This window comes from Bos indicus x Bos taurus, chromosome 5 (assembly GCF_003369695.1).
Source record: "Bos indicus x Bos taurus breed Angus x Brahman F1 hybrid chromosome 5, Bos_hybrid_MaternalHap_v2.0, whole genome shotgun sequence".
Classification (NCBI taxonomy): Eukaryota; Metazoa; Chordata; class Mammalia; order Artiodactyla; family Bovidae; genus Bos; species Bos indicus x Bos taurus.
This window is the reverse complement of record NC_040080.1, coordinates 7974322-7988267: the sequence shown is the minus strand read 5'-3', so window position 1 is coordinate 7988267 and position 13946 is coordinate 7974322. Positions and strand designations below refer to the sequence as shown.

The 13946-nt window shown below is 43.0% G+C and overlaps 1 protein-coding gene across 1 annotated transcript in view; it reads right to left on the bottom strand.

The window, feature by feature from the left end:
* Positions 1-9722, bottom strand: part of SLC25A17 (solute carrier family 25 member 17) — a 42994-nt gene extending 33272 nt beyond the window's left edge. Inside the window, exon 1 of the mRNA XM_027540704.1 lies at positions 9544-9722. Within this exon, the coding sequence (XP_027396505.1) occupies positions 9544-9597 (54 nt within the window). The 5' untranslated portion in view covers positions 9598-9722. The remainder of the gene's footprint in view (positions 1-9543) is intronic.
* Between the last annotated feature and the right edge of the window lie 4224 nt (positions 9723-13946).

Sequence of the window (13946 nt, the reverse complement as noted above, 5' to 3'; positions counted from 1 at the left end):
CCTCAAGAGTTTCAACCAGAAAGACCAGAGCACAAATACTAATACTGCTTTAGCAAAGTATCAATACATCTGATTTAAAATAATAAGGCCTTGAATCACTTTGAGTGGTGGCTAGGAAAATAGAGAAGGAATGTCTGCCAGGAGAACTATAGAAGAATCAATAGTATCTGCTTATTTATTGGATGTGGATCGCAAGAGAGATGGGAGAGGCAGAGAAATGAAGATACCACTGACAGAAATAGGTAAATGAAAAGAGGAAAACAGAAATAGAAAATAGACAGAAAATTGACAGGAAATAGAAAATGAAAATGATATAGTTTTAAGAAATTACTAGTTCAGTCTTGGGCACAGTGAATTTCAGATGATGAAAAATTAAATACGCTCTCACTTGAGTTCGAGCAGTATTATATATCCCAGGTACAAAATTCTACCACAGTAAATCCACTACATACGAACGAGCTCTGTTCCAAGGGTGAGTTCTTAAGTCCAATTTGTTCATTAGTTCAACAAAGTTAGCCTAGGCACCCAACTAACACCATCGGCTCTATAGTACTGTTCTGTAATAGGTTTATAATACTGGTCACGCAAATATACATAAAAACACAAAAAATAAAGAAAACACTTTTAACCTTATAGTACAGGACCTTGAAAAGGACAGCAGGACAGTAGGACGGCTGGCATGCAGGGTCTGGCACTGAGTGAACAAGCAAGGAGTTACTGGCTAGGAAAGGGAGGGGTGGGAGACGCAGAGCTGAAGGATCGTCAGCAACAGGAGACGGAGGGCAAGCTGCCATTTCACTCACACCTGACTGTGATGGAACGCGTATCTGCATCTCTGAAAGCTCTCAAGTTGAAGATTCATATGAAGGGGACTTACTATATATCCCAGTCACTGACGGGGGAGCCTGGTGGGCTGCCGTCTATGGAGTCGCACAGAGGCGGACACGACTGAAGCGACTTGGCAGCGGCAGCAGCAGCTGCAGCACTGTATGGTATCTAGTTGTTAATGAGTTTATCTTCCTTATTAAGACTATGGACAGAAACTTTTAACTAATTAATTAATGACTAAACAGAAAACAAAACCTTTAGGCAGTTGGCAACACCATACTGCAGATAGGAGACAAATCACAGCCAGAGATAAAAATGGCAAGCAGAGTCATACAGATCACTTTTTGCCTAAGTTCTTGGGCATTTCTGGTTCTCTCTATTGTGAACGATCCCATCGTCAGCACCTGGATTCCTTAATAATGTTTCAATATCTACGTTTCAGGTTATATGTCCAAAACAGATAGTTTATTCATTTTCTGGGCTATGTCTCTCCTGTAAAAGGTCAATAAATATCCAGTCTACCTTTTAATTTGAATGACACAAACACACATGGAGTTGAAGTGAGGTACTTAACACCACAAAGTCAGAAGGAAACAGTGGGGTGAGCCTGGTCAAGGCTTGGCTTCCTAAGCATGTACAATCTTCTGGAAATACCAAGACAGGGGCACATATAAACACAGAAGCAGAGTATCGTGCCCTTTCAGCACAAACAATGATGTTTGGGTTGGCCGACCAACCAAATTCAACCATTTCCAAAATGCTAATTCTCTCCTGAAGGATGAAAAACAATCCCCCGACCCCCTCAATGCAATGCTAGTTCCAAAGCAAATTTCCAGGACTCCAGAAATAGTGGTTGAGTCAGAGGAGCACCCCTGAAACCAGTGTACAGCATCTTCTAATACAGTACACGGCATTACTGGACAGAAGGATTATTTTAAAAAGAAAAACAACTAAAATACACTGTCAGTGGTAGATCTCGAGCTAAGGAAATTCCAAAGATGAAAGCCACTTGTGGCTTTCATATTAAAAAATGTTCTTCACCTAACCAGAGTTAATATAAGTCTTTCCCCTGATACAACAATCAAGCTAACCCTCACAGTGATAACACAAATATACAAGGTAAACAGAAGGCTTAAACATACCTGAGTGTCAGAAGGAGCATGGGCTTTGGAACAAAATAAACTGAGGTTCAAGTGCCAGCTAGAGTACACACATAAATTACTTCAAATCTCCATGCCTCGATTTCCTCATTTGTAATCTGGGGACCAAAAAAAACTGTGGGGGCTGCTGTAAGAGGTAAGAATTAACTTATGGAAAGACCCAATATCATACTAGGCACACAGCTGGCACTCAAGAAATGCTGCTCTCTGTATGTACTTTTTATAGCATTTTTTAGCAGTAGGGCTCAATATTAATCAGGGCCCTAAAATTAGCAATGGGATTTCTTTGGAAGCAATGATGCTAAAGCTGAAACTCCAGTACTTTGGCCACCTCATGGGAAGAGTTGACTCATTGGAAAAGACTCTGATGCTGGGAGGGATTGGGGGCAGGAGGAGAAGGGGATGACAGAGGATGAGATGGCTGGATGGCATCGCTGACTCGATGGATGTGAGTCTGAGTGAACTCCAGGAGTTGGTGATGGACAGGGAGGCCTGGCATGCTGCGATTCATGGGGTCGCAAAGAGTCGGACACGACTGAGTGACTGATCTGATCTGACTTACATTCCTTCCAAAAGAGCAATTGTTATTCAGTAAATTCATTAAAAAAATATGGCTCTTTCAGAAGGAGCTTTAAGAAGGTAGGAGGGTCAATAGTGTGAAATACTACAAAGCTGAGTTAAATAAAAATGAAAAACAGTCAGGAGACTAAGCCATTTGGAAGTCAGTGTTGGTCTGTGGGACAGCAGGTCCAGTGATCAGAATAGGATGAGGAGGGAAGGCAGTGAGTACAGACTAGTCATTAAATAAACTTAGCATCAAAGGAAGGAGAATGAGCAGCACCTAAGAGGGCAGTTTCTCAACCAGATCAGTGTGGTTACATTACAGGACACAGCTGAAGGGAAAAACACTGGGAAAAGGTTAAAGTTACAGGAAAGAAGGAAAAATGAATGGAGCAAAGTCCCAAAAGATAACTGTGGGTAATGTAAGAGGGGAGGATAAAGATCAAAGGTAGCAGAATCCAGCCACATCCGTCTTTCCTGAGATTAGCACAATGGAGGAAATACTGAGGACAACTGTAGCTGATTCTGTAATTAGAAAAAATGGAAACGTTTTTTATCTATTTTATCTAGAGCAAAAGGCGAGGTCATCTGTCACAAGTGAATGGACAGAGCTGACCACATAAGATGAGAGAAAATTTCAATTCCACTGAATTTCTAAAATCGGCCAAATGCTGCATTTTCAAGAATACATCTGATAAAGAAACGAATGAGTATGGGTTTACCACACTATCACAGGTATTGAGATAGGTACTCCACAAGTGTTACCACACTGACTTCTCGGGAGGACCCAGTAAGCAAAGTTTCCATTTTATAGCTCAGAAAACTCAAGTTCAAAAAGAAAACATGAACGACCCAAGATGACACAGATAGTCGTGTCTTACTCCAAATCGTAACCAAATAATCCCATAGTTCCTTCATAATGCGGTGGCGTGAGGTCACATTAACATTTGTACTAAATATTTACCACAGTGAAAAGTCAGAAACAATGCAAAATATTCATAAATTATGGAACACTCACCCACTCCAGTACTCTTGCCTGGAAAATCCCATGGACGGAGGAGCCTGGTGGGCTGCCGTCTATGGGGTCGCACAGAGTCGGACACGACTGAGCAACTTCACTTTCACGCACTGGAGAAGGAAATGGCAACCCACTCCAGTGTTCAAGACTGCAAAATCCCAGAGATGGGGGAGCCTGGTGGGCTGCCGTCTATGGGGTTGCACAGAGTCGGACACGACTGAAGTGACTTAGCAGCAGCAGCATGGAATACTCATATGACAAGAATATTTTTTATTAAAAAGCCAATGATTTCTGAAGTCTTTTTAACAACATGATATAGTGGATATTTCATGTTTTGGGCCACACAGCAACATTCTCTTTTCCTGTGGGTGGGCTGATTTTTTTTACCTCTTTCCACTGTGCACAATCTTGGTAATATGTCAGCCTTGGGGGCTTCCCATCACCTTCACAGGGGCAACCCACCACCTCTTCCTAGGTACCACCAAGGTCTTATCTTGGTGGTAGATAAGATACCTTGAGGTGGTAGATAAGATACCTTGAGCGACTGAACTGTACAACCTTCCCCAAACCTACAATTTAGTTCAGTTGAGTCGTTCAGTTGTGTCTGACTCTTTGCGACCCCACAAACTGCAGCACGCCAGGTTTCCCTGTCTATCACCAACTCACAGAGCTTGCTCAAACTCACGTCCATAGAGTCGGTGATGCCATCCAGCCATCTCATCCTCTGTCGCCCCCTTCTCCTCCTGCCTTCAATCTTTCCCAGCATCAGGGTTGTCTCTAATGAGTCATTTCTTCGCATCAGTTGGCCAAAGTATTGGCACTTCAGCTTCAGTATCAGTCCTTTCAACGAATATTCAGGACTGATTTCCTTTAGGATGGACTGGTTGGATCTCCTTGCAGTCCAAGGGACTCTCAAGAGTCTTCTCCAGCACCACAGTTCAAAAGCATCAATTCTTTGGCCCTCAGCCTTCTTTAAGGTTCAACTCTCACATCCATACGTGACCAGTGGAAAAACCATAGCGTTGACTATACACCACCACTACACACCTAAGAAGAGCTTCCCGAGGACAGGGACTTTCCCATGACCTTCATATCCAGAGGCCTTGGACAGAAAATCAACAAGTTCTGCTTGGTTTCTATTTCTAAAAGGCAGGTAGTGAGCCTACAAGGTAAAAAGTCCACTTAATGTTAAGTATGTAAGAGTCAGATGTGCCTGTTGCTTCAGTCATGTCCGACTCTTTGCAACCGTATGGACTGTAGCCCATCAGGCTCCTCTGTCCACTGGATTCTCCAGGCAATAATACTGGAGTGGGTTGCCATCCCTCCTCCAGGAGATCTTCCCAACCCAGGGATTGAACCTGCTTCTCTTACACCTCCTGCATGGGCAGGCAGGTTCTTTACCACTATTGCTACCTCACAAGCCCAGGAGTCAGATAGTTGTGCTTAATTTTCTCTTTTGATACCAACTGGTGAAAAGTGCTCTGAATAAGCTTTCTTACACAGTTCTAAGGATGGCTCTGTCTGAGCTTTGAGTCACAGAACAATAAAAGGTAAAAGGCAAGAACAAAGGAAAACTTTCATATTTCTATAAGACTTGAATTCTTTAACCATCAGCATTTATTCAATGAAATGTAATTCTTTTAAAACAAATTATGCAATTAATTTTTTTATTTTAAATAAACAATAGGGAAAAAGAAGTCTCTTGAAAGCTACCAATTAATTATCATCATTACAATCCCAATGTCTGTTTCAGCATCTAAACCCCCTAGACAATTCCAACCAATCTCACTTTTCAAATTCTAGACTAATAAAATCTCTTAATTACAAATGTACATTTCTTCAAATAAAGTCTACCTTCAGAAGCTAATATGAGAACCAAAAATATACAATTATAAATCCAGTTATACTCAAAATTTTGAGAATTATTTACATATGAGGCCATTAATTGTATCAGGCAACAGTCATCGACTAGCCATAAAGCATTCTCCTGAAACAGCACAATTCTGGTTCTCAAATACTTGAGATTATCTGCAATTATACCAAAATGTACCATAAAGCACTCCAAATCACTAATCTGTTTAACTTTCAAAGTGTTATGTGTATGCGCATACACCACACTTGAGGTGAGAAAGTGTAGAACCTGGAAAAAAGTGACTAAGCAAACATAAAACATGTCCACTCAAAAAGGCTGTAAATCAACATCTTAAACAATGACCTAACAATCTTTCGGGGAGAAGCAACAAGTAATTACACCAGTTTATATCAAAGACAAAAAGCTGGTGAGGGAAACTGCCAGCATTTCTGATACAGGCTGCCTTGCTCAAGTCAGGCACTCAGGCACTCAAGTGCTCCTAACCCCTATGCTCTCCTGGATCATCTCAAAACTTTGTATGGCCAAGGCATTTAACTAAACATGAGTCAATCAAACCACAGTACTATACATTAAAAGTAATGCCATTTTTCTCATCAAATGTAGTGACATTTTGTGGTGAAACTGTTTTCCTTTGGTAGCAATTAGAAGAAAGCCGGTCCATGATGTGAAGTTTATCCTTAAAACAGAAATTTGCAAAGAGTTAAGAGATCCACTCTCAGCCTGATATTCAATAAAGCAACAAAACACAATGCAACTTCTCCTTCTAACATGTTCCAGGAAGCAAGAGGAAAAGAAATTATTCTTACGAAAGTATATCTAGTAGATAATCTAACATAGCTTATGGGAGAAAGAAAAACCATTGAAAATTTCAGGTGCTTAATTTCAAGCAGAATTGTTAACACGAGGAAAATAGGAAACGAGACAGAAAAAAAAAGAAATGCCTTTGCAGGTTAAAATAACCTATATCATCTCCATCCCTAATTACTGCCTACAGCAGAACTCAGAAAACTAGCTGCAAGAGTCAAGTCTATGCAATGACTGGCTTTGTAAACTAAGACTTCATCAGAACACCGCTCCGTCCATTACTGTCAATGACTGCTTTCAAACCATCTTGGCAGGGTTGAGTAGCTTTGCCAGAGACCATACGCCTAAATTATTTACCAGCTGCCTCCTTAAAGAAAAAGTTTGTTAACCCTTATTTTATTTCTCTCATAAAACTTAACACTACATAAAATCTGTTTTTTGAGTTAGTCAATTATTGTCTTGACTTCCCCACTAGAAAGCAAACTTTGTAAAGAAAAAAGCTTTTGTTCTCCACTCTATTTCTAGCACCTAAATCAGTGCATGGCACATACACAGCTCTCAATAAAGATGTTGAATGAATGGCTATTTATTAAGAAAAAGAAAGGAGAAGAAACATTTCCCATCTTCCCAATCTCATTCTCTCTTTGATGCACTGCCACTATTCACCCTACAAATCCACCAAAACAAGTCTTCTCAGTTCACCACTGGATTTATCATGTTGATAAACACATGGATAAATCCAACGGTCGATCCTCAGTCCTCATCTTACTTGACTCATCGGCAGCATCTGACCCAGTTGGTCTATACCCTCCTGTGTGCAACTCTCAGAACACCACGTTCTCTTATTAACAGTTCACCTCCTACCCAATGCAGCCTTTCCTTAGTCTCCTTTGCTGCTGCTGCTGCTGCTGCTAAGTCGCTTCAGTCGTGCCTGACTCTGTGCAACCCCATAGACGGCAGCCCACCAGGCTCCACCGCCCCTGGGATTCTCCAGGCATAGAACACTGGAGTGGGTTGCCATTTCCTTCTCCAATGCATGAAAGTGAAAAGTGAAAGTGAAGTCGCTAAGTCATGTCTGACTCTTTGCGACCCCATGGACTGCAGCCTACCAGGCTCCTCCGTCCATAGGATTTTCCAGGCAAGAGTACTGGAGTGGGGTGTCATTGCCTTCTCCAAGTCTCCTTTGTTAGTCCTCTCATTGCTTCCAGGCTAATCCTTTGAGACTTTTCTCCTCCATTCACAAAACTCATTTCTTTGGTGAGCTCATCTAGTCTCATGACTACTCTTTGGCATTTCGAACTTAACTATCAAAAACCAAACCCAGGGATTTCCCTGGTGGTCCAGCGGTTAAGACTTGAGTTTCCAATGCAGGGTGTACAGGCTCAATCCCGAGCCCCAGAACTAAGGTCCTGCATGCTGAGTGGCATGGCCAAGAAGTAAAAATAAATAAAAATAAAACCCAAAACCATTCTCATCTTTCCCCCAGAAGCTGCTCCTTTATAGTCTTCACCATCTCAGTACATGGAAATACAATCCTTCCAGTTGCTCAAGGCCAAAACACTTGGGAGTCAACCAGCTCTTATTCTATTACATCCCACATCCAATCTACCATCAAAACCCTGGTAGCTCTATCTTAGAAATACATTCCAGGTGAATGAGCTCTTCTCACCACCTCCACTGCTACCATCCTGGCGGGCGGATGGTTTCCGTGCCTTCACCCTTGTTCCCTTACAGTCTACTGCCAACAGAGCAGCCATGGTGATCATGTTTAAAATGTAAGCAAGTTGCTGCATGCTCAAAATAACTTGCTCTAACAGCTAGCCAGCTGCCTTTCACACTCAGGGTTAAAATTCGCACACAATTTGGTCTCCTGAAACCTGTTTGCCCCCCTTTGCTTCTCCACTCCAAAGGTCTCCAGGCCTATCCTAGGGTATATCAAGCAAGCTTCCATTTCAGCGCCTTTACCCTGGCTGAAAGGCTCTTCTGGTCTGAGCGAACTAGGACTCCTAAATCAGGCACTTCCATCAACTACTGTGTCATCTAATTCACATAACAACTCTGTGAGGTAGGTGTCAATGCCTCCATTTAAAGATTAGGAAAGTAAAGTTTTTAGGCCACTTATCTAACAAGGATGGAGTTGGGGCTCAGCCTCCATTAGTCTGCACAGAACATGAGCTCCGATGCTTTTGAACTGTGGTGTTGGAGAAGACGCTTGAGAGTCCCTTGGACTGCAAGGAGATCCAACCAGTCCATTCTAAAGGAGATCAGTCCTGGGTGTTCATTGGAAGGACGGATGCTAAAGCTGAAACTCCAGTACTTTGGCCACCTCATGGGAAGAGTTGACTCATTGGAAAGGACCCTGATGCTGGGAGGGGTTGGGGGCAGGAGGAGAAGGGGACGACAGAGGATGAGATGGCTGGATGGCATCACCGACTCGATGGACGTGAGTTTGAGTAAATTCTGGGAGTTGGTGATGGACAGGGAGGCCTGGCCTGCTGCGATTCATGGGGTCGCAAAGAGTCGGACACGACTGAGTGACTGAACTGAACTGAAGAGGAGAGGATTCAGCCAGTTATATGCCTCTGAAGTCCCAGTGATATCAGGTGCATACTGACAGCTAGAGAAGGATGTAGGAAAGCAGAGAGCCAGAATGAGAACCAGGATGAGAACCAGAGAGGAAGGTACCGAACCAAAAGAGTGGTGTCAAATGGAAGTGAGACATCCAGAAGCTCAAGAACCAAGAGCATTCCTCATAGTAAACCACACCTGCAGTAAAAGCAACTTTGCTCTTGACTTAAAAAAAAAAATGGTATCTTCTCCTGCCAACAATATTGGCCAGAGGTATGTATCCCTGCTGGGTTCTGCCTCTCACCTGCAGTTTAGTGTGTGAAAAGAGACTGTTTGGTTAAGAATGTGATTAAGCAACACAGCTTCACACCTAGGTTTTCCTCTGGTCCAGTCAAAGTTTGTGCGCCCAGTGGGGTGGGACAGGAGGACGACTGCCCTTTAAATTTCAGATGGCAAAGAGAACAATATCTTCCTCCTTGTGGGTGTGTGGGACAAACACTTCCCCCCGCCCCCGCCACACACACACACATCCCAGATACTGTAGCCAGGAGCGGAGAGGGTGTCGGCCTTTACACCAAATTCTCCCAGCAACATTTAGCTTATGCCCCATTCCTCTACGCCCCAGTCACGACACGATCGCCTTGTCATCCCCTTCCCCCAGCCAAAGCCTGGTCTGGCCTCAGAGAAGCCCCACACCCCGCAGTGGCCCGGGCATGAAGACCCCGCCTCACCACGGCTCCCGCCACGGCGTGGACCAGGCTTTCGTAGGACAGCACGGAAGACATAAGTGCGGTTCCTGCACACCCGGCTGCAGTTTCCCAGCAGAAGCTGAAGCCAAATCAACTGGCGAAACTTGCGCCAGAGTACCGGGCAGGAGAGTCACAAGCTCCACCCCCTTAGGCCCGCCTCCTCCAGAACAACCATTTCCGGGTCGCAGGGCGCCCGCGTCTCCTGGCCCGGCGCTGGCGCGGGGCGGGGCAGAGTGGTGCTGCGGCGTTCACGTGGAGCGTTGGGTCTCGCGGAAACTCGGCACCCAGGAGGTCAACTGTTGTTTCCTCGCGTTGTCGCGATCTTCCCGGTGGTGCTTTACACCTACTCCAACACTGGGGACTTAAGAAAACCTTTTTTTTCCTCCACATCTCTTCGTAAGACTAGCTGGAGACAAGCAAGATGGGGTCTCATCTTCCTGTTTCTCTAAGACTTTACTCATATTTTCTCTAGCTAGTATTTTTAGTCACATTTTCGTCAAGAAGACATACATGTTGATTGGGCAATGTTCTCCCCTCTGAAAAACCCTGGTGGGAAGAGAACTTGAGCTTCAGGAAATCAAAATGATCAGATGGAGGTGGGAACAAACTAGTTGGCACCTCGTAAAAAAATTTTAACCTATTGGTTTCCTCCTTTGTGAAATGACAGTGTTAATACTGCTAGGATTACAAAAGTTAATTTATGTAAATTTAAACGTACTTTAGAAAATACTGAAGAAAAAAAAATACCGAAGAAAATTCCATATTGCTAAGTGAAAACAAACTACACAAAATTAGAAAAACCACATTCTACCCCTCACCCACAACATACTGTGACACCAAGTTTCAGGACTTCAACTTCAGTCACTTAGGTACCATCGTCATGGGTCTCTGCCAGTTTCAGAACCATCAAGTTTACTTTCATAATACCCTTGCTGATTGATAGTCCTTGACTGGAATGCAAAAGTAGGAAGTCAAGAGCTACTTGGGAGTAACGGGCAAATTTGGCCTAGGAGTACAAAATGAAGCAGGTCAAAGGCTAACAGTTTTGCCAAGAGCATGCACAAGTGATAGCAAACACCCTCTTCCAACAAAAAAAGAGAAGACTCTACATATGGACATCACCAGATTGTCAATACGGAAATCAGATTGATTATATTCTTTGCAGCCAAAGATGGAGCAGCTCTACGCAGTCAGCAAAAACAAGACCAGGAGCTGACTGTGGCTCAGATCATTAACTCCTTATTGCCAAATTCAGACTGAAATTGAAGAAAGCAGAGAAAACCACTAGACCATTCAGGTATGACCTAAATAAAATCCCTTACAATTATACAGTGGAAGTGACAAATAGATTCAAGGGATTAGATCTGATGGAGTGCCTGAAAAACTATGGATGGAGGTTCATAACACTGTACAGGAGGCAGTGATCAAGACCATCCCCAAGAAAAAGAAATGCAAAAAGGCAAAATGGTTGTCTCACGAAGCCTTACAAATAGCTAAGAAAAGAAGAGAAGCTAAAGGCAGAGAAGAAAAGCAAAGATACTCCTATTTGAATGCAGAGTTCCAAAGAATAGCAAGGAGAAAGAAGAAAGCCTTCCTCAGTGATCAATGCAAAGAAATAGAGGAAAACAATAAAATGGGAAAGACTAGACATCGCTACAAGAATATTAGAGATACCAAGGGAACATTTCATGCAAAGATGGGCACAATAAAGGACAGAAATGGTATGGACCTAACAGAAGCAGAAGATATTAAGAAGAGGTGGCAAGAATACACAGAACTGTACAAAAAAGATCTTCATGACCCAGATAACCACGATGGTGTGATCACTCACCTAGAGCCAAACATCCTGGAATCACTACGAACAAAGCCAGTGGAGGTGATGGAATTCCAGTTGAGCTATTTCAAATCCTAAAAGATGATGTTGTGAAAGTGCTACACTCAATGTATCAGCCAATTTGGAAAACTCAGCAGTGCCCACAGGACTGGAAAAGGTCAGTTTTCATTCCAATCCCAAAGAAAGGCAATGCCAAAGAATGTTCAAACTACCACACAATTGCACTCATCTCATACAGTAGCAAAGTAATGCTCAAAATTATCCAAGCCAGGCTTCTATAGTACATGAACCATGAGCTTCCAGATGTTCAAGCTGAATTTAGAAAAGGCAGAGGAACCAGAGATCAAATTGCCAACATCCGCTGGATCATCAAAAAAGCAACAGAGTTCCAAAAAACATCTATTTCTGCTTTATTGACTATGCCAAAGCCTTTGACTGTGTGGATCACAGCAAACTGTGGAAAATCCTTAAAGAGATGGAAATACCAGACCATCTTTTCTGCCTCCTGAGAAATCTGTATGCAGGCCAAGAAGCAACAGTTAGAACTGGACATGAACAACAGACTGGTTCCAAATTGGGAAAGGAGTATGTCCAGGCTGTATATTGTCACCCTGCTTATTTAACTTATATGCAGAGTAGTACATCATGAGAAATGCTGGGCTGGAAGAAGCACAAGCTGGAATAAAGATTGCCGGGAAAAATATCAATAACCTCAGATATGCAGATGACACCACCCTTATGGCAGAAAGTGAAGAGCTAAAGAGCCTCTTGATGAAAATGACAAGTTGGCTTAAAGCTCAACATTCAGAAAACTAAGATTATGGCATCTGGTCCCATCACTTCATGCCAAGTAGATGGAAAAACAATGGAAACAGATTTTATTGTTTGGGCTCCAAAATCAGTGCTGATGGTGACTGCAGCAATGAAATTAAAAGATGCAAAAAAAAAAAAAAAGATGCTTGCTCCTTGGAAGAAAAGCTATGACCAACCTAGATAGCATATTAAAAAGCAGAGACATTACTTTACCAACAAAGGTCTGTGTAGTCAAAGCTACGGTTTTTCCAGTAGTCATGTATGGATGTGAGAGTTGAACTATAAAAAAAGCTGAGTGCCTTAGAATTGGTGCTTTTGAACTGTGGTGTTGAAGAAGACTCTTTAGAGTCCCTTGGACTGCAAGGAGACCCAGCCAGTCAATCCTAAAGGGAATCAGTCCTGAATATTCATTCGAAGGACTCATGTTGAAGCTGAAACTCCAATACTTAGGCCACCTGATGCGAAGAGCTGACTCCTTTGAAAAGACCCTGATGCTGGGAAAGATTGAACGCGGGAGAAGGGAACGACAGAGGATGAGATGGTTGGATGGCATCACTGACGCGATGGACATGAGTTTGAGTAGGCTCTGGGAGTTGGCGATGGACAGAGAAGCCTGGCGTGCTGCAGTCCATGGGGTCGCAGAGACGCAACAGAGCGACAAGAGCGACTGAACTGAACTGACTGCTTATTACAGCCAGAGGCCCAATGTTTTACGCCTTTTATCACATTTACTCCCAGGAGAGGGCCCTAACAGTGTTTATCTGGTCCTGTTTTCACAAAATTTGAAAGTATTTCAATTGCTACTGGTTAAGATCCCTTTGTAACTCTGGGGCTTCACTGGTGGCGCAGATAGTAAAGAATCCTGCAATGTGAGACCTGGGTTCCATCCCTGGGTTGGGAAGATCCCCTGGAGAAAGGCATGGCAACCCACTCCTGTTCTCTTGCCTGGAGAATCCCCACGGACAGAGAGACAGGCAGGCTACAGCCCACAGTGTCGCAGAGTCAGACATGACTGAGCGACTAAGCATGCACATTTAAGTGTTGCTCCAGTGACCACAGCTAAGTTACAAGCAAGTTGGGGAGATAGCTGAATTTAGGAATACCTATTCATACGTATTAACATGTTATTGCTAGATCTGTTTTAGGAATCTCTCCCAGGAATACTCCCACCACTCCCTAGAGTCATGACATGAAGGTCCAGGTCCGAAAGTCAAACGAAGGTAGGATTCTGCACTGGAACACAGAACCTTGTCCGCCGTTAATCGGAGGACTCAGCCCTTGTGGACTTCTACTTAATTTGGAAGCTCTCTCAAGAACACACTGCATTATGTAGCATATGGACTTATAAACACACTTTATGAATCCTTTTATAGCAGTAATTGAACACAATTTTTCTTATTTCCCCTTTGTACGGTATGATATGCAGACAGCATGTCAATCTCTGTGAAATCTTTTGCATAGCAGCTGTCAAAAAATAATTTCACATCTCAGTATTCCTAATTATGTACTACTTTTCTTAAAAGAGAGCTCCCTGAACTATACAAGCATTAAGTCCCACACTATAGAAACAGTATATTAAATCTTTAGCCTCCTTCTGTTCACACCTGTATTATCAGTACAAAATAAAATAGGAACTTAGAACTGATCACCTTCCTGTTCATTTCTACACTTGCATGTAGTCAGGTTACACAACCTGAAAATGTCCCAATGAGATGAGTGTACTAAAGAACATCCTTAT